Source organism: Stegostoma tigrinum, chromosome 8, assembly GCF_030684315.1.
Source record: "Stegostoma tigrinum isolate sSteTig4 chromosome 8, sSteTig4.hap1, whole genome shotgun sequence".
Taxonomy (NCBI): domain Eukaryota; kingdom Metazoa; phylum Chordata; class Chondrichthyes; order Orectolobiformes; family Stegostomatidae; genus Stegostoma; species Stegostoma tigrinum.
Genome location: NC_081361.1, coordinates 70,105,613 through 70,127,476, shown reverse-complemented (window position 1 = coordinate 70,127,476; position 21,864 = coordinate 70,105,613). Strand labels below are relative to the sequence as shown.

Here is a 21,864-nt window from a genome sequence, read left to right as displayed (position 1 = left end):
CCAGTCTCACTCATGCATGTGAGCACAGGAAGCTGACCACCAATACTGAACTAAATTTGAATCCATTTCTACTAGGCATCCAGTGTCATTTATTAGCAAAGGGGAGGCATCCTATTTAAAAACCAACAATTTAAAGGAAAAAAGGGCACTATTAAAAAAAATTATTTAAAAAATTAACAAACTGACCAATCAGGGTGAGATTTCAACATATGATTTTTTTTTGGATTATCACTTACTGCTTCATTTAGTGTAATCTATAACTCTTAATTCTGTAGTTCCAGTATTTCCACTGTGCTCAATAAACCAAAGCATTACACCACAATTGGGGCCTTGTTGCTAAAATAATTCAAGTAATGAAATTACTATGACGTGGTAATGGATTGCAAGTTCTACAACACGTACCACCATATCATAAACACCTCTTATCAAAGTCACAAATGTTTCCCCTAGTCAAAGAGTCAATAACAAGGGGCATAATTTTAAGATGAAAGGCAGAATGTTTGGTGGGGATTTTGAGGGAGAAGATTTTCACCCGGGGGTGATTGGAATCCAGAACGCATTGCCTGGGAGGGTAGTTGAGGTGAGAAACCTCGTAACCTTTCAGAAGTACTTGGGTGAGCACTTGAAATGTCATAACATTCAAGGCTACAGGCCAAGTGCCGGAAAGTGGGGCCAGTTATTTTATCAGTGCGGGCTCAATGGGCCCAAGGGCCCCTTCTGTACTGTATGATTCTATGAAATTACATCCAATGTGATTATGACAATTCCGTCCTCAACCGGCCTGCAGCCTTTGACATGACCGACCATATCATCCTCCTCCAATGCCTCTCTACTGTCATCCAACTGAATGGGACTGCTCTCAACTGGCTCATTCTAATCTATCTCATCATAGCCAGAGAGTAACTTACATTGATTTTGCTTCTTGCTCCCATATTGTACCTCCTGTGTACCTCATGGATCAATCCTGGTAACCTCCTATCTCCCATGGAAATGCTTCCCCTCAATTACTTCGCCTAAAGGCATTACATTAGTTATCACATATATTCTTTAGATAGGCAATAGGCAACTCAATCTAACCACTGCTTCTCTTAATTTCTCCACTGCTATTAAATAATCAAACATTTTATTGATTCAGTCTTGAGATGTGAGTATTACTGGCTACGTCAGCATTTATTACCCGTCACTAACTAACTGTCGTTGGTAGTGGTGCTAAGATGCATGTGACATCCAATACAGCATTTGCAGAAATTTTCTTGAATTTTGGAAATTTGAAGCCACTGATTGTAGCCCCTCAAAACTATGTTGGAGAGTTACAAACTCCATACCTAACCCTGACAACTGTCAGAGATTAAACCAGGATATACACAACATCGGTGTCACACTCTAATCTCAATGATCAGTAAAGTGACAGAAGAGGTCATCGATAGTGCCATCATGCAGCACTTGCTTAGCAATAATCTGCTCACCAACACTCAAGTTTGGGTTCCTCTAAGGGCCACTGAGGTCCTGACCTCATTATAGCCTTGGCTCAAACATGGGAAAAGTGAAGAACACTAGGATGACTGTATTTGATATCAAAGGAAAATGTGACCCAGTATGGCATCAAGAAGCCCTAGCAAATGACATGCAACATTTTTAGTCACACAATAATAATGGTAGGAATTAACCATTGCATGACCAGAAGCCATTTAGGCCAGTGACGGCAGTGGTGAGAGGTGAAGGGGATATGCTCAGATTTAAGGTACATGCACCAGAGTTTTGGATGGTGTCACTTTTATGAACTATAGAAAATAGGAGACTAGCCAGGAGTGCATTGAAAATCACTAGGTCTACAGATAACAAAGGTGTGAACGAGCATAACAACATTCAGTGAGCTGAGAAAGGGGCAAATTTAAAGGATATTCTGAAGTTGGAAATATGCAATCTTATGAAAATGATGACATGAATATTTCATTTTATGTGGGTGTCACAAGCTAAGTGAGCACATTGCCTATCTGTGGGCAATAAATCATTACTTCAGAAATTGCATCCAAGTTATGTTTTACCGCGAAGACCACCAGATATGTTCAGCGCTCTCTCTGCTCGAGAAGGTGGTAATGAACTACTTTCTAGAACTGCTGCAGTCTTTGGGATGTAAGATCATCCAAGGTGCTGTTAGGAAGGGAGCTCCAGGATCTTGACCCAGTGACAGTGAAGAAGCAGTGGTATAGTTCAAAGTCACGATGACCTGTGATTTAGAGGAGAATATGCTGGCGGAGATGATTCCAAGCATCTGCTTATCCTCCTGGGTGGTAGAGGTTACAGGTTTGCAAGGTACTGTCAAGGTGGTGTGAGTGAGCTTCTGAAGTGCACTTTAGAGGTAGTACACATTGCTGCCATAGTACATCAATTGTGAAGCGTGGATAGGGTGCCAGCCAAGCCTTGCCCTGAATGACTTTGAGTTTCTTGAGCATTATTGGAGCTGCATCCAATCAGGCAAATGGACAGTATCCCATCATACTCCTGACTTGCATCTTATAGGTGGTCAAAAGGCACTAGGGAGACAGGAGGTGAGTTACTAGTTGCTGAATTCCTAACTTTTGACTAGCTGTTGTAACAACAGTATTTATACCGCTTGTTCATTTCAGATTTCTTGTCACTGGGATATCCCCAGGGTGTTGATAGTGACGGATTCAATGATAGTAATGCCATTGAATGTCAAAGGGGGCTGGTTCGATTCTTCATCGTTAAGATTAGGAATTCAGCAACTAGTCACTGACCTCCCATTTTCTAAAGTCCATAAAAGTGACATCATCCAAAACTGCAGTGCATGCACTTTAAATCTGAACATATCCCCTTCACCTCTCACTGCTGCCGTCACTGGCCTAAATGGCTCTTAGTCAAGCAATGGTTAATTTTCCAATTCTTATCATTATTTTAAAATCTCTCTTTATGGCTTTACCCATATTTCTGTCAACTCATCTAGCCCGAAATCCTCTGAAATAAATGGATGTCCTATGTTCCTGCCTCTTGTCCAGCTCTAATTTTAATAGTCCCACAATTGAAAACAAGCCTTCATTTGCTAAGGCCTTAAACTCTGGAACATCTTTCCTATTCTCCACCATTTCTCACCCTCTTTTTCTTCTTTTAGACAAGCACAGAGCAATGCAGCATGGAAACAGGCCCTTCAGCCCAAAGTGGTCCATACTGACCATGGGGCCCACTTCACTAGTTCCAACTGCCCATTTTTGGTCCATATCCCTCTAAACCCTTTTCATTCATGTATCTATCCAAATTTTTTTTAAATGTTGCTAATATACCTGCCTCAACCACGTTCTCTGGCAGCCCATTCCATATACGCACGACTCTCTCTGTGAAGAATTTGCCCCTCAGGTCCTTGTTAAATCCAGCCCCCCTCACCTTAAACCTATGCCCTCTAGTTTTCAAATCCCCATCCTGGGAAAAAGGCTGTATGTATTCATCCTATCTATGCCCCTCATGATTTTATACACCTCAATAAGGTCATCCCTCATTCTCCAATGGTCCAAGGAATAAAGTCTTATTCTAGCCAACATCTCCCCATAACTCAGGCCAACTAGTCCTGCCAACATCCTCATAATTCTTCTTTGCACTCTTTCCAGTTTAACTATATCTTTTCTTTAACAGGGTGACCAAAACTGTATATAACCCTTCAAGTTCGGCCTCACCAACTACTAAAATACCCCAACTCCTATACTCAATGCCTCAATCGTTGGGACAGCGTGTTAAATGCTTTCTTCACCCCCTATCCACTTGTGCACCGTTTTCAATGAACTATGTACTCTGAAGTCCCTTTATTCCACAACCCATTTACTGTATATGTCCTCTCTCCCTATTTATTCCAGTTCCCTCCCCCCATCCCCCTCTCTGATGAAGGGTCTAGGCCCGAAACGTCAGCTTTTGTGCTCCTGAGATGCTGCTTGGCCTGCTGTGTTCATCCAGCCTCACATTTTATTATCTTGGAATCTCCAGCATCTGCAGTTCCCATTATCTCTGATACTGTATATGTCCTCCCTTGGTTTAACTTGCCAAAATGCAACACCTCACACTTACCTGTATTGAATTGCACTTGCCAATCCTCTGCCCACTTCCCTATCCGATCAAGGTCCCTCTGTAATTTTTGACATTTTTCCCCGCTATCAATTATACCTCCTAATTTTGTATCATCCATAAACTTACTAATCATGTCTTGTCCATTCACATCCAGATCACTTATGTAAATAACAAATAACAAATAACAAAGATCCCAGCACTGGCCCCGTGGCACACCAATAGTCACAGGCCTCCAGTCCGAGAAACAACCTTCAACCATCACCCTCTGCTTCCTACTACTAAGCCAATTTTGAATTCAATTAGCTAGCTTGAAATCTAGCTTTTTGATCCACCTCCTGGACTTCTGACCTAATATCTCCTTAGATGATTTTGTGTCATACTTTGTTTTATAGTGCTCCTGTGAAGTTGCTCAAGGTGTCGCATTGTATTAAATGTATGATGTAATATCAGTTATTGTTGATTCTCTGAAATGCAGCTGAAAATGTCTTGTGGTTACAACTGCCTTCAATTTAAAATGCTACTTCCAAAATTGTATGTTAAAAGAATTAGATCCTCAGGCAAATTATGACTGTTTACAGCTCAGAGAGGAGGACTTCTCCATTGAAGTTAAAACAATGCTTACCATGCAAATAAGACATTTATACCGGTCCCCACGGGATAGTTGTCGTTCCAATTCACGGATACGGGCTTTCAGTGCTTCAATTGTCGTTACTGTTGCATCTTCAGATATCCTTCAGAATCAAGGAAAAACAAATCAGATTAGGGGCTTATTAGTGTTTTTTTACTAGAAGCTGATGAGCCACATATCTTTTAAAGCATGCAATCTTTCATAACCGGTCAACCACAAGCAGTATAAAGTACTTGAAGAATTATTCTTAAATAGAACAAACAGATACCTGTAATATTCTCGAGTAGATTGGTAGCTGGGGTTGTGGATGCTGTGGTTGGTTTGCCGAGTTGGTTCATTGTTCCGCAGACGTTTCATTACCCTGCTGGGTGACATCATCAGTGCAGCCTCCGATGAAGCGTTATTGTATTTACCCGCCTGGTACTTAAACGCTGGGGTCTGTTGGAGTTGACTAACTCATTTCCGGTTTCTCTTTGCAGTAGTGTGTATGTAAGGTCTGATTTTATGTGTTTTTCCCGTGCCTGTCTCTGCTTGGCTTGTTATAGGATCCCGACGTTGTCCCAATCAAAATGGTATTTTTCAGTCTATGTAAGGAGATGAGCGAATATTGGTCAACCAATGCTCACTTGTCTCCAAACACACATCCAAGGAGGACCACCAGTTCCGCTGGGACAACATCAGGACCCCAGGGCAAGCTGAACAGAGACAGGCAAGGGAATTCCTGGAGTCCTGGCTCTCCACCAAGAAGGCCATCAAAAACACAGAATTAGACCTTACATACACACCACTGCAAAGATAAACCAGAAATGAGGTAATCCCAGAGTTTAAATACCAGGCAGGTAACTACAATAGCGCTTCATCGGAGACTGCACTGATGATGTCATCGAGCAGGGTAATGAAATGTCTGTAAGTGAATGAACCAGCTCGGCGAGCAATCCAACCACAATGGATATATTTGAACTCAGAACTGCTACAAAATGTTTACAGTGGATTGCCAAACTTTCAAACATAACATAGCAATATTGCTGTAAAACAGTACTGAGCTTTTTCAAACCTGTACATAAATATTCTGCAGAATGCATCAACTCTAATGATACAAATTTAGCTGTTGCCTTTCCTCTAACTGAATCAGCAACATCAGTCCCTTGCTACCTTCATCCCTTAGCTTAGGGGTCTGAAATAAGCATTGCAACAAATTCAGTACATACAATGACACTAAGAAAAGCTGAACAATATTTTGGACAAGATAAAGAAAAGCATGCCAATAGAAGGGGTGGGGAACTGCAAGTCGAAAGGATTGGCCAGCAAGACTGTCCTTTGACAAAATGACAACTGATTAACAAAAGCACAATTGAAAAGTCGACTACAGTTTTAAAGTATCTACTGGAATGCACCCAAATTTAACAGCAATCAATTTACAGTCTCATTCTTAAGACTGCCGATCTTGTCAGTCACTGAATAGTCACTAAATAGTATAACAGCAAAGAGAGGATGTCAAACTAAGAATCAAATTAAGGATAATTAGGCTGTCAGCATGGTCACAGAAACGCAGGTATCACAGGAATAGAAAAGAAAGCACAGAAGAGGATAGACTCATATGACTACATTTCCCTCTGTACTCCAGCCAACCAAACCAAAATTGGAACATTATAATACATCAATAAATCCCAAGAATCTGGCAGCCTAATTTTTTGTATTTCTAACAGAGGTAGCCGCAGATATTGATTGCTAGTGCAGTGGCTAGGATTTCACGAAACTTCCTGGATTCTGTTATGCTTCCAACAGATAAGATGTTGGCAAATAGAACACCTCTAATAAAGAAACAAACGGAAGAAACAACAAAATTCAGGCTACTTAGCCTGACACTACTCACCAGCAAAGTGCTGGAATCAATTAAAGACAAAGTTTGACAATACAATCAGAAAACACTGGTATTTTCAGACAGTCAACACGATTTTATGAAGAGAAAATCTTGTTTGACAAATTTATTCAAGCTTTTGAGCATGTAAATACAGTGGAGAGGAGAACCAAGAGATGTGAAATGATTAGACTTGCAAAAGAAATTTGATATGGAATCACATCATAATTCAATGAAGTGACATGATCCAGGTCAAAGCAGCCCACTTGATGGGTACCACATCCAGAAAAATCCACGCCATCCACCACCAATGTTCAGTAGCAGGAGTGTGTACTGCACAAATTCACCGAAGATCTTTCGACAGCACCTTCTAAACCCATGGCCACTTTCATCTAGAAGGACAAGGGCAGCAGATATCTGCATGTTTCTCCTCCAAGCCACTCACCATCCTGACTGGGAAATATATTGTTATGCCTTCAGTAGTGCTGGGTCAAAATCCAGCAATTCCCTCCCTTACAGCATTGTGGGTCTATCTACAGCACATGAACTGCAAAGGTACATGAAGATAGCTCATCACTACCTTCTCAAGAACAACTAGGGTTAGGCAGTAAATGTTGGCCAAACCTGCAACACCCACGTCCCATGAGCAAATAAAGAAAACACAAAACGCAATAAGGTTCATGAGGTCAGGGATAGCATGAATAGAGGATTGCCTAATGGAGAGGAAGCAAAGACTCAGTAAACTTGGAACATTTTCAAGTAGACAGGCTGTGACTAGTGGACTGGCACAAGGATTAGTGCTGAGGCCTTAATTATAATCTATGTTAGTGACTTAGATGATGGAGAATAACATAGCTCTGTTTGCTGATAAAACAAAGCTAGGCGGAAAGGAAAAGCTCTGAGAGGGCACAAGAAAGATGCAAACGAGTTATAAAGTGATTGCCCAACAAAAGGGGAATGGAGTATAATGCCAGCAACTGTGAAGTTGTTCACTTTGATCATATGAATATAAGTTTATTTTTGTTTTAAAGGCATGAAACTTGGGAGTCTTGAACCAAGTTTTGACAGTGCTTTGATGAAACCACAACTTGATTACCGCATGTAATGTTAGTCTCCAATATCTCCACAATGAAGAATATACTTCCAATGGAGAAAATACAGCTGAGCTTCCCTATTTGGGTCTCTGAGTTGAGAGGGTAGACCTTAATGAGAAGTTGGTTAAATTAAACCTATGTTTTCTGTGGGTTATAAGAAAGATAGGTGATAATTTTCAAATGCCATATCATCATTTGTGTGACCAACCTGGATGAAAAGAATAGAGTCACTTATCCAAGATTGCAAATGCCAATGTTAAGAGGCAAAATAAGTCTCCACTGACGGAAGTTAGAAAGAAACAGAGCAGATCAACTGAGTGGATATAACAATAGCAGGTGGAATCTTATGTGAAGATGTGTGAGGCTGTTCACTTTGGATGTAAGATAGACAACCTGAAATATCTTCTTATTGATGAGCTGTGGTGGTGCAAAGGTCTACAGATGTAAAAGCATAATCTAAAAGGCTGATGAAATGTGTTTGTTTTTTAATGGAACTGGAGCATAAAAGTGAGAAACTGATAACGCAATCGTATTCTAGAGAAGGACCATAATCAAGTACTGAATAACAGGAACAATATTTTGGCCCTGGAGGAATGTACAATATACATTCAGCAAAATGAAATCGGGGTTAAATATTTAAAATAAAAGGAACACTTGTCTGTGTTTTCTTGAGTTGAGAAGGATTCACTCAAGGTTTTTAAAATGACAAAAATTTGATGGTTAGGTACAGGAAAAAATATATATTCTCTGGTCAGGAACTCTTTAAAAGAAATATTACTCCATTTAAGAATGCTATCAGGAAGCAATTTTGCAGAAAATGTGTTTTGAAAATCCAGAACACTTCCTTCCGAAAGGGTCAGAAGGCTAAGATAATTGAAATTTTCAAGACTGAAATCAATGGTTTTGGTTTTGTTAAGCTTCATACCATCTAGAGTAAAGATTTGCAAATGGAATTCAGCAACAGATCAGCCATGGCCTAACGGAATGGAGGAACAGGCTTGAGGGCATGAATGATCTTCTACTATTCCTATAAAATAAATGCCGACTCCACACTCTACCATTGATTTGCATTCTCACAAGCTCTCAGACACAAGAAAAAAGACAGAAATACCCAAGACAGAAGATTCCAAGAATGAGTTGATATGAACAGTCTGAAGGAAATAGAACACAGAACAGAGAACAGTACAGCACAGAACAGGCCCTTCAGCCCATGATGTTGTGCCGACCATTGATCCTCATGTATGCCCCCTCAAATTTCTGTGACTATATGCATGTCCAGCAGTCTCTTAAATGTCCCCAGTGACCTTGCTTCCACAACTGCTGCTGGCAACGCATTCCATGCTCTCACAACTCTCTGTGTAAAGAACCCGTCTCTGACATCCCCTCTATACTTTCCTCCAAACAGCTTAAAACTATGACCCCTTGTGTTAGCCATTTCTGCCCTGGGAAATAGTCTCTGGCTATCAACTCTATCTATGCCTCTCATTATCTTGTATACCTCAGAAAGGTCCCCTCTCCTCCTCCTTTTCTCCAATGAAAAACGTCCGAGCTCAGTCAACCTCTCTTCATAAGATAAGCCCTCCAGTCCAGGCAGCATCCTGGCAAACCTCCTCTGAACCCTCTCCAAAGCATCCACATCTTTCCTATAATAGGGCGACCAGAACTGGACGCAGTATTCTAAGTGCGGTCTAACCAAAGTTTTATAGAGCTGCAACAAGATCTCACGACTCTTAAATGAAATATTAAATATAATAAAAACTGATAACATCAATCCTCTTTGGCTTTAGTAGCACAAGAAAACTTTTCCACTGTCTGAAATGAAAACAAAAAATTCTGTAAATACTCAACAGGTCTGACTACCTTTATGGAGAGAGAAACAGCATTGGTACTTCACATCAAATACTGAAATGATTTTGCAAACCCTATTTTATTAGCATATGCATATATTCTGGACGGATATAGATTGTTCCAAATGAAACAATTTGCACAATGTAACTGATTTAAATTCTGCTGGCAACTTACTGACAAACAGTTTGGAAGAGACCCTAGGCAGTGAAGCCATTCACGGCCATAGACAGGAGCAAGTCATTTTTTGATTTACTGCAATGAGGAACGTGCACCAAAATATTAATACTTCTTTTACAGATCAAATTGTGTCAGAGATCAGTCCCAGCCTTTCAGAATGTGCCACATATCAATTAAAATCTCCAAAAACATACGGGCATTCATGACTTCAACTTATCCAAAAGTATGATGATACTATACTAACTACACATTAAAAAAACAGCTTGGTGGGAGTGAAAATGGTGAAATCTTAACATAAATAATTGCACACCCTGTTGACTGAACAGCAGAGAACTGCACCAGGAGATGGTCTTTTCTTCTCACTTTCTAAGTTCAAAATGATGGAAATCATAAAATTGTATCGTTTGAAGGGTAAAGGGGAAGGCAAGAAGGAATAATTTAATCTTACGAACCAAATACGAGACAGCTTTTCAGCAATAAGCAGCAGTTTATGACATAAACCTTCTTATGGTGCACTTACTAATTCATTGATCTAAAACAAGTGAACAATACTTCAGATTTGATAAACATCCTCAAATCGCAGCAGGAATCTTCAAAAGACCAAAACGATCACTTTATGCAACAGTGCAACCAGCAACCATTTATCATTGCACAAGGGCCCTATAAACCACATCTACTGTGCAAGTAAGCCAGCCTCGGTGTCAGGCATCGAAAAGGAATTTGTTTCCTGACAATTTAGTGCTGCTCAAATTAGCCTGGGTGCATTTATTCACTGCACTCGGGAGGTCTGGGCAAATTTTACACGTTAGCAGTCACACATTGATTTTGCAATTTAAGAAGTTTGCAACAGCAACTCTACAAATCTTTGAAGGACAGCTGTGCATTTACCTGCCAAAACTTAAAACACATTGCAAATAAATTTAGCAAATTTATATGGTAAAGCATGAATGGAGGAAGGTGCATTAAAAAAATCTACACACAGCTACTCAAGAATAAAGAAAAAGCCACTTTTTTTGTTAAAGATAACTGTGGAGGTGAATTTTTTTACAAAGCTCTTGCAAAATATAGTGATATTGTAGATGGCACCTGTTAATTACTCATTAGAGAGGAATGTATTGATTTCATCAGCTCAATTAAAAAAATTAAATGCATTGTTTTTCAACAGATTTATACTTTTGTTACACAGGGCATATAAGGATACCTTCTCTTGTCAAAAACTGATTCTGTGTGAAAGTAGGGAAGCACTCTGCAGGCCATACTGAGCTTGTGCATCTCCGAAGTGGCAAGTTGTGCAGAAGCAATATCACAGGCTTAAAGACAAGTTCACCACGCCGCCCTCATAATCATACAGCACATTTAAATAACAAATGGGCAGACAAAATAATTTGTTGAAATTAGTCTGGTAGAAGCCAAGTAGCAGGTGTGATGTTGCCTGTAATCAATGAGTAGGCTACATCAAGTCATCATTTAGCCGTAAAAAATTGCTGCATTACCTAAAGACCAGTGCAATATGTGAATACTGCACAATCAATAGAGAAAATATTGATTTAGTTATTGTAGGTTCATACGCTGCAGACCTTGTTAAAATCACATTTATTAAATGGGCTGTGCTCATTAACCATTTAATTTTGGTGCATTTACCTAGTTTTCCAGGGATCAGTTGCTTTGAATATTCAAGTTGCTTTCCATTTCCACTGAACCTAATATGAGTTCATTTGTCGGTCATACAAAAACTTGTTTAGATGAAGTCTGGTAGAATTGTGGTCACTTGAAGACTGTGCTCCAAGTACTAGTGTTAAATCTATTAGTTTTAAAGTTATACTCATTTTTACACTGGTTGAATGAGAACAGGAAGAACAGTCAAGGGCCCTGTTTGTGTGCAATGACTCCTGACGTAAGTTATGCATGTCTAGATTTTATGTGTGTGCAGGATTAGACCTGGCAGTGATCTCAAAGCATTTGATAACCTACCAAGACATTTACACGAGAAATGGTTAGTAGGTCAAGGTGCTAATCAAATAGCAATGTTTGCATGACAACATCCCACTCAAGTGACCACTTTCAGGTGAGAATGAGGGCAAAAGGAAGAAACTTTGTTACTTTAAACATTATTGAGTAATCTCCCAAATGAAAGATCAAATCAGAAGTCACCATTGATCGATTATGTATGTTGTGACAGATCCTTGCTAAAGGTTGCTATGGGATTCATATATGATGCAGTATTTAATTTCTACCTTTTCAAGCTAATCTGTGAAAAACCTGCTGCTTTTAACGGATGCAAAACAAATCTTTTGTGCAAATTCATGCTGCAGACTACATGGAATTCCTGAAACAGCTTGTAAAATAATTAAAGTCAGAAGGAATACATTAAAAAAAAGTTATTGTGATGATTCTTCAGAAATCTGAATTTAACATACTCAATGACATATTCTCCTACTAGTCCTAGTAACTCAGAGGCTGAATTAATTATCTTATATCATGTCTCTGCCTGGGCAACAATGCAGCCTCTAACGGAATCCATTAACTTCATTAGCAAATAATGATCACGGTGGAGAGTCTCAATGGACCCAGCTAGGTCTATCAGATAGAACAGGTCATTTGTCAAACATTAGTGCACACGTGTGCTCTTTGCTCCTCAAATTAAACAGTGGAATTCCCAAATTAACATCTCAGATGGTTTCTCTATGCAATCCATTAATTAAATCATATTAGTTTACGCACACTCAGAAGACGGAAATATTTGAATGACCGCTTCTATTGTGTTAAAACTCAAAAGGGTACTGCTTTAACAACAGATTATAATCAAAATATGTACACTAGTCAGACATTAGAAGTATTTTACCATCTAAATATGTTTCCAGTTAAAACTGGCATAGCAGGTACAGAGGGGGTTTGAGGGAACAGTTTTACATAATGGATCGATAAAACTCTGTTTCAGCTTTGGAGACACTTGATTTTGGATCAGACTGATGCACTGAAGAACGTTTAAAACTCTGAAGAGTCCTGATGAAATGTAACAGAACAGGTTTCTACCCAGCTCTAACTAAACATTAAATTAAATGTACAGTCCAACACAATTAGGACGCAGGAAACGAAAACAGCATGCCAGTGCAGCGCAAGATAAAATTCTGAGGATGAAACCAATGTTTACTTTTGGAGGAAGACATCATTCTTAACCTGGATGTTTAAAAGTTGATCTTGATTATTCTGATCAGCAGGTCCAGCTGGAATATCATTCCAGTCGCAAGTGAAATCTCAAACATTAACTCATCCTTCTCATCTGACCTCAAAAAAATGAGTACTGATATACTATTTGGTTGTAGCAAGGGTCAGGAATAGGATACAAATACTTACAACAGCACTCATTGGTTAGCAATGCAGAACAGAGACTGCAATTAATTTTTTTGTTTCCCTAGTTCAAATCTATGATTGGGCAGTACCAATAAAGTGCTGTGATTTTTTTTAACTAAGATAGATTTTTAAGATGTTAACTGAAATAATGCCATATTCCACATGGGAGAATATATTAATTACAGCGATTAACTGATTTTCTTCATCAAGAATTTACTTAATAAGTTGAATCAAACATCAGATAAATCCAGCACCATCAATGTACTCATTTATCATGAGCTGTCGCTGTAATTTCTTTCTCCTTCCTCAATTTAATCCTTGCCTTAGGTTTAGTACATACACCAGAAGCCAAATCATCCAACACACAAAAATAATCAGAAAACCTTGAAATTCCAAAATCCTGTAGTATAAAAGTAAATTAGTACTGCTCAGATCGCGTCAAATCAGATTATATTTACTGATTTTAGTTAATTAACTAAATTAAGTTGCAGTTATATTTTGTTTTGGAAAACAGGTATTAATTACAAGTTTGAAAGCTGATAACTACTATCTTAAGATTCAGTCTGGCATCTTAATACCATCTTATCATGACTCAGCACATACAAAATGCAGCTTTATGAAAATGTAAAATTGCACAAAGAAGTACTTTTTAAAAATCCTTATCAGGAACGAAAAAACAGTCAGGGACTTTATGTTTGCCTTCAGAAAGGCAAAAAAAACTTGCATTTAAATTGTATCAGAGATAATGGGAGCTGCAGATGCTGGAGAATCCAATATAACAAAGTGTGAAGCTGGATGAACACAGCAGGCCAAGCAGCACCTCAGGAGAACAAAAGCTGACGTTTCGGGGCTAGACCCTTCATCAGAGAGGGGGTTGGGGAGAGGGTTCTGGAATAAATAGGGAGAGAGGGGGAGGCGGACTAAAGATGGAGAGAAAACAAGATAGGTGGAGAGGACAGTATAGGTGGGGAGGTAGGGAGGGGATAGGTCAGTCCAGGGAAGACGGACAGGTCAAGGAGGTGGGATGAGGTGGTAGGTAGGAGATGGAGGTGCCTCCCCCTCTCTCCCTATTTATTCCAGAACCCTCACCCCAACCCCCTCTCTGATGAAGGGTCTAGGCCCAAAACGTCAGCTTTGGTGCTCCTGAGATGCTGCTTGGCCTGCTGTGTTCATCCAGCTTTACACTTTATTATCTTGCATTTAAATTGTTTTGTTCACACTCTCAGGACATCTGGAAACCTTCATTGTGGATGAATTTCTCTCAAAGTGTCATCACTGTTGCTATGTAGGCAAACATGGCATCTTCAGAAAGGTATGAATAAACTGGAGCCCACAGAATCCTGAAAGGAAGGAACAGTATACTTCAGGTAAATTTTAGGAGCTTCAAGCGAATAAAAAATACCACTCTCTCCAATAAAGCTTTCGTCCAATTTAATTTTTTTTTAAAATTGTAATTTCATACTTATGGTCATGGAAACAATAAGAATCAACTGATCACTCACAGTAAATAGTCATATGCAATAATACTATCCAAAGAAGTGACTTTGGTTGCAAGAAGTATGAAATGTTCAATTTTCCTGTATAGGGAAAGAAATCGCAGGCCCTGGTGCTGCTTCTAGTTTACTGCTGACTTATTGTCCAGAGCCAGAAAATTTAACTACAGATTAGAACCAGCCAAAATTTAGGAAGTAGACATGCAGGGTTATTGTTGGGTTTTAAGTGACTAAAATTACAATACTCACTATCAGCAGGCATTAGTTCTTATTGGTTTAGGCAGTAAAGGGCACCTTTTAGAGCAGTACATTTAGAAAAATGGTCTAACTGGGGAAATTTCTAGCCAGAAATGACATATCTGCTTCTCCACAATCCATTAATGAGCTGAGATTTCTGGTCAAATCATGTCAAACAAACTATTACAGAACTGTCAATTAGATGGTAAGTCTTTTTAGTCTATCAATTTCTGTCAATGACTCTCAATCATTGACAAAGTCATAAAAGGCACAAACTAGGGGTCTTCTGACATCTAGCATTCCTGCCTTTGGACATGGAGACCTGGGTTCAAGCCCCAACAACATCTCTGCACAGACTGGTTTAGAAAATATCTAGAAGGCACCTATCATGCAATGAGCAATTCTAAGTCAGGAATAATCCACGTGCTAATGCTCAGTTGGAGTCTCCCAAGGTCACTTGGCTCTAGGCCTTATTACAGCCTAATCTTAGCATGGGCAAAACAATCAAACCAAAGTTTTTTTTGTTTTTAAGTTCAATCATGGCGTGTCAGCATCACTATCAAAGCTAGCGCTTGTTGCCCATCTCCATAATCAAGAAACTGCTGGTGAGCCCCAGCTGCATCTATTGTTCCTTGACTTGCTTTCCTTGAGCCCAGGAGCTGTTGACTGAACTGTGATGAACTTTGTCTTAATTTTACTTTTTTAAAATTACTATGTAGAGTTCTGTCATTAATACAGGGCTCATGGTGGGGCAACTGATAGAATTTCTCACTGCATTTTTCATGTAAAAGTATGCATGACAATAAAATTCTATTCTGTTCTCATCCCACCACTATAAACATTCATTATCTCCTACAGATTGACAGTGGCAGCACTGTGTAACTTCTATAAGATGCACTAAAACAACCTGGCAAGGTTTCTTCAGAAGTCCATTCTAAACCCATGGTGACTACCAGCTGAAAGAGCAAGGGCAGCACCTGAAAGTTCCTCTTCGAGTCACACAACATCCAGACTTGGAACTACAATGTCACTCCTTTTCTGTTGCTGGGCCAAAATCCTGACACTCTCTTAACAGTGACTACCTATACTACAGAGACTGCAGCAGTTCAGAAGGCAGCTCGTTACTGCCGTCAGAGACAACAAAGTGTACAGGTGGATGAACACAACAGGCCAAGCAGCATCAGAGGAGCAGGAAAGCTGACGTTTTAGGTCTAGGCCCTTCTTCAGAAAGCCCCCCTCCACCCAAACGTCAATGAAAAAGGAGACAATAGTACCCAGCCCTGCCGGGTCTTCACCATTCCCCCAGACCACCCCCTCACTGAGGGCGAATGGTCAGTCCTTAGTAAAGGGCTCACCTTTGTCCCCCTCCACCCAAACATCAACGAAAACAATGCTGCTTGGCCTGCTGTGTTCATCCACCAACACACCTTGTCGTCTCATTACTGCCCTCTACAGGGCTGGGCAATGAATACTGGCTTTGCTACTGGAACTTACATTCCTTGAATGCATATTTAAAAATAAACTATTGTGGGTTGGTGACAGCAGAACCAACACATTTAATAATGTTTGAAACTGGGCATTATTTAAAATTTAAATGGAGTGAAATAGAATCATTGTGTGACAGTCATTTCATATCTTCAATGGTATCTTGCCTTCATTGCCTACTTCCTAAACTTCAAAATTAGTTTTGAAAATGCCATTAAAATATGGTAAGTAACAGATCATTCTATGAAACAATTTGCTGGTTAAATCACATTAAATATGTATAATATGCCATTATAAATTTTGCATTCTTGCCTGAAGGCAGAAATGCCATCTCATCTTGATATTTGGAATGTATTATTTTCATTATAAATCACAACATTTCATATATTGACATTGGTTGAGGCTAAAAGATGGTCATCTACCTGCCTCTTAGACAATGTTCCAGGAAAGGCCTGGAGGGAGGCAGGGAGGGAGGAAGGAAGAGACTTGAAGGATGACATGGAACACAATAATTCCAGAAGAGACTACGTTAGATATGATGACACACAAGATGCATAGTGGATGTGAAATACAAAGTAGGGAATTAATACACATATATATGTTATAGATATATAGAGAGTCATAGAAAAATGCACTTTGGACCATCACATCCATACTTAAATATTCTAATCCCTTTTTCAGCACTTGACCTATAATGTTATACACCTTAGCATTGCAAGTACACATTTAAGTACTTAATTATTAGTGCTAGGAGTTCAGGAACCAAAAATATTTACAATTTCGACAATTTTTTTTGGTTGGGATAACAAAAAAACGGACTCCTCTAAAAGCTAACACAAAGAAATTAATATTAAACATAAAATTGACAATGACATACGATAAAATGAAACGCCAAGTAGTGAATATCACGTTGCAATCTCAAATGAAACAAATTCCCAGTGAAGTTTGATAAAACTGAAAAACAAATTTCAAATAATGTCTTACAACTGGTGCTCAATAAAAAATAAACTTTCAAGACGACTTAAAATTGACTAAAAACTCCAGTACACAACTCCAGTTTCTTCACATGCGAGATCAGTAACCCAGGACTGCTTTCTCTTCCATCATGCAAAAAACTTACTTCTTTATAAGTTCAATTAAAAATAAGCAGTGCAAATATTGCAGTTAACAATAAAAAGACGTGACATATAAATATTTCCACAGGAACGCAATAGTAATTTGTTTCTTCCATAATTTATGCCATTTATAAGTTAGAAGTAACAGAAGGAAATGAAATCAAAAGAATAGATATTGAATGACCCCTCCCTACATTTAGTAACAGCAACAAATCCTAACAGGTGTTAGTAAGTACACAACTGTCTCAGAGCCTATGTCAGTGTGTATGAATCGGAAGATAGTTTCAATTATCACAGCTATGCGGAACTGTCTTCTTTTGTTTCAAAGAAGCTTGAAATTTGGCAACAGTCAGATTGGCGGCATTGTAGGTTCGATTTGTTTTGCTAGGGTAGATAAGTCAGTCTCATGGAGGGCTGGGAGATGAATATTAAAACCCCTGCATTCGTAGCAGCTGCAAGCGTGTCGCTCCATTTTATTCCCCCTGATTAATGGCCTCCTATTCCTGATTTATAACTCCCCGCTGGACAAGTCTTAGCCACACTGGAAATATTAGAGAATTATTAAATAAACATTCATACGTCATGTCTGTTTCATACACTCCTCATAATGCAACTGACTCCAATAGGAATTCAAGCGCCAGCAACTGTTTGCTTTAACTCTGACACGCAGCATCTTGAATGATTCATGCCTCGACTTGCTAAAACACTTAGTGTCATACATCATGCCAGCAGTAGTCTCCCAGTTTGCAGAGTGTCTGTGTTGGCCCAGGATGAATCAATCTCGACTGAAGGCCTCTTGCTGCCACATTAGGCATACATCATCACCCTTTATTTCTCCCCCCAAGTCAGAGACCACTAGTCCCAGGGCCAGGGCCTCCAAAAATATGACCCTTAATATTAATTTAGGGCATCCGAACCAGCCCAATGCTATCAGTCAGTCTAAACTTCTGTAGACTGTGACAAAGTATTTAACAGAACTGCCCATCTATAAATTCACAGAATAGAATAATTGTGGGGTGGATCGTAGGGGGGCAATGGTGAGAAAGGAGATGAAAAGATGTAGAGGAAGAGCTGCCACTGTTGATACAATCAGGCTATATTTTCCAAGATTTCCCTGAAAGCATTACTCGAAGTAAGGAATGCTCGTGTTTTAGTTGACTCATATCAAAGCCTGACAGATCCTGTTCATATTAATGATACAGTTGATTCTACTTGATGTTTCTGATTAATGTTTCTGCTCTGTGAGTAGAAATGGCAAGAATCTATTGTGTTTACTCTGGTTAACTTAAAAAAAACTTGCACATGTAAATTCTTGTTACAAGTGATGTGTTCCACAGATTGCCCTTTCTACCAACATATAGATTATACTCACTATTGCTTTAATTATTATCTGATTTTGCATCAAAGTACAGCAAGTCCAAAGCTGAAAAGATTATGCACTTAATTTATATATTTTCCTGAAAATAAATAAAATTCCACCAGCACAATGTGCCACGGGCCACTCATACATTATGAATCTCACAATGGAAATCCCCTTTAAGTATAAATTACTGTTAAATGAATATAATTATACAGACAAATGATTTATGGATAGGGGTAAGAAACAGACAAGCTTGTGAGAGAATGGATTAGTGCGCATATTCACTATACTACAGAATTTATGTAATGGACAGACTTATAATTAACTTATTAAAAAAAAGAAACAATTTCAGCTGGAAAATTCAAAGGGGGAGATTGAGCAAAGACACTTTTCTTCCACCTAGAATCAGTGGAAAACAATCTTAAGATCAATTAACCTCTGCATCCTCAGCTCACTTCCTGAAGCTTGGGGAATGCCCATCCCTTTTCCACAGAGATTTGTATACAATCTGTGGGAATTAGAAGTGTGTATATTACTAAAAAAGAAAGAATATTTCAGGCATATGCACTACATATATGAGTGATTTCCTAAACTTTTCTTCATTATAGTTTTCAAGTGTACAATATTCCAGTCCCAAATCTAGTTTTTAGTTTGAATTAGTCTTTTTCACATTGCAAGATCAAAAATAGAGGCAAAAACAATATGAGAACTGTTCAATACGCCAGGGTGAGGATGTTTAGCTTACCAAGCTATTCACAGCGAGCTTGCCAAATACCTTTCAGAATACATTACCTGATTTCAGTTTCTTTAAATTTTTTAAAGAAAACACTCAATTCCTGTCTGGGACAACTGGATAGTCAATTACTTTAAAAAAGAAAGAATAAGGAAAACTGGGAAAATAGCAAGCCAAGAACTAAAGTTGTTTAAAAAGCAGTCCTGCAAAAAACATGATCTATTTCCAATGAATATGCAAGTTTCTTTTAAGATTTCCAGTTATAATAGTTTTGTAAACACCTAGTCCACCTCCAATAACTTGACAGAAATTGTGGCTATTCATGACTTCTTAGGTCTAAGTATCCCTGTAACTTCTGTCAGCCACCTGGCTGGAGCAACAATTTGAACTCTCTTTTATCCCTCATGCCCTCGTCGCATGATCATTTGACTGCATCCCCATTTCCAACTCTTACCAACTGACACTTCCCATATATATAAATGAACAGTCTTTAAACCAGCACAAGCCAACAATATACAATACGGTATGAGATAAAATTAAGATTCACCCTCCCTAACCAGCCATCTGACTGTAACCACAGCAGGCCAAGCAGCATCAGAGGAGCAGGAAGGCTGACGTTTCAGGCCTAGACCCTTCTTCAGAAACCACATTTTGACTGCAATCACATTTTGTTTCTCTCAGAGTGGATGTAAATGAACAAAGTATGAATTAAAACTACAGAGTTGGACAAAACATAAACCAATTACAACAATCAATATTAATGCAGTTCTACATCAAAATATCAATTTAACTTTTAAAAAATAACCACAGTGAAATTAAACAGTCCATAAATATTTGCATTAAAAGCATTAACTGATGGAATATTTTGAAAACACTTTAAAATTGTAATACTCAATTATTATCCTCATCAGTAATACTAGTGAAAGGTAAAATAACGAGGTACTTTAAAAAGATAAAGAAAATCCATTCCATTTTAGAAATGACTGATTACAATAATAAAACATGATTGCATTTATTTACATTGCAAGCCCTGATAATTGATCCACTGATTCTGGCTATTTAGCTACATATCTGTTCTCACAAAGAATTTGTAGTACCATCACATAAAGTGCATTAGGAAGCACTGTCAATCATAACATGAATGTTTTGTCTCTAAAATTCTACCTGCATACAAGATGCCATTTTATCCATTTAATATCAAAGAAAAATATATCACCAGATTTTCATTACCTCTGTTACAATCTTTTCTGCAAGGCTATCAAGGTTTACAAGCTGTGCAGTCGTCACCTGTCTGTCTTCTCTCAACCTATCTTCTCCTTTATCCATCTGCTATCCGTCTCCCCTGTCTCCCTATTTATTTCAGAATCCCCTTACCCTCCCTCATTTCTGAAGAAGGGTGTCGACCCAAAATGTCAAACTTTCCTGCTCCTCTGATACTGCTTCACCTGCTGTGTTCATCCTGCTTCTACCGTGTTATCTCAGATTCTCCAGCATCGGCATTTCCTACTATCTCAGTCGTAAAATGTGCTAACTTTTATACAGCTCTGCAACAAAGTGTACAAAGACAACACATTTTGCAGAAGTGTACATAATGGCTTCAGAAACATCTAATGCATTTTACAGGTCAGAGGATATGTATATTTCCAGTCTTACAAATTCTGTGAAAGCGAGATTATTCAATACATTACAATAGTATGTATTGTGACTCAGAAAACTTCAGATTCTACTAGAAACTTTTCTCGACTTTAAATTGCTGCATCTACGTTTATAATGGAAATTATTTTGCAAACAGGTTACACCATACTGCCATCTGATGAGGTGTCCTAAACTATCTTACTTAACTTTCTTCACTGCCTCCACACTGAGCAATTCTTGACTTTGGCAATTTCAACTCCAATTCCTGTACAGTATTTTTTATCCTCGATCAAGGTGAAATTTCCCTCCCATTTTCTCCTTCCTACCCTGCATAATTCATCTCTTTCACAAAAACATTCGCCTAATCCTTCACTCAATTTTCAACTACTCCCTTTTGCCTCATCCTTGAGATTGCTGCAAATAGCAAAGAGGCATCAACTCTCTTCATTTCAAAACAATAACGTTCCTCCAAAGGTCCACTCTATGTATAGATGTTTACAGAACTGGAGATCAATCAACCCATGATGTTCAAATCCATCTTTCCTTTCCAAACATTACCCTATCTCTAACCTACCTTTCCACTCCGAAGACTGCGCACTTAATGTTGTGTCTTCTAAAAAAAATCTTCTTTCACAGCTAGCAGTTAGTTAGGCCATAATCAGTTGCACCAATGAAAATCAGGCAATGTTATAATTACGTTACCAAGAAATTTTCTAACTTCCCATGCTGTGCTTTTCATTCTTTCACAGTGTGAACACCTTTGTATTGGAAGCAACGCA

At 38.7% G+C, this 21,864-nt stretch overlaps 1 protein-coding gene across 4 annotated transcripts in view; it reads right to left on the bottom strand.

The window, feature by feature from the left end:
* rnf220a (ring finger protein 220a) overlaps nt 1-21,864 on the bottom strand; it is a 479,432-nt gene that overhangs the window by 32,597 nt on the left and 424,971 nt on the right. For all 4 annotated transcript variants that reach the window (XM_048539068.2, XM_048539069.2, XM_048539066.2 and 1 more), the window contains exon 13: nt 4,694-4,802. In XM_048539068.2, the coding sequence (XP_048395025.1) occupies nt 4,694-4,802 (109 nt within the window). The remainder of the gene's footprint in view (nt 1-4,693; nt 4,803-21,864) is intronic.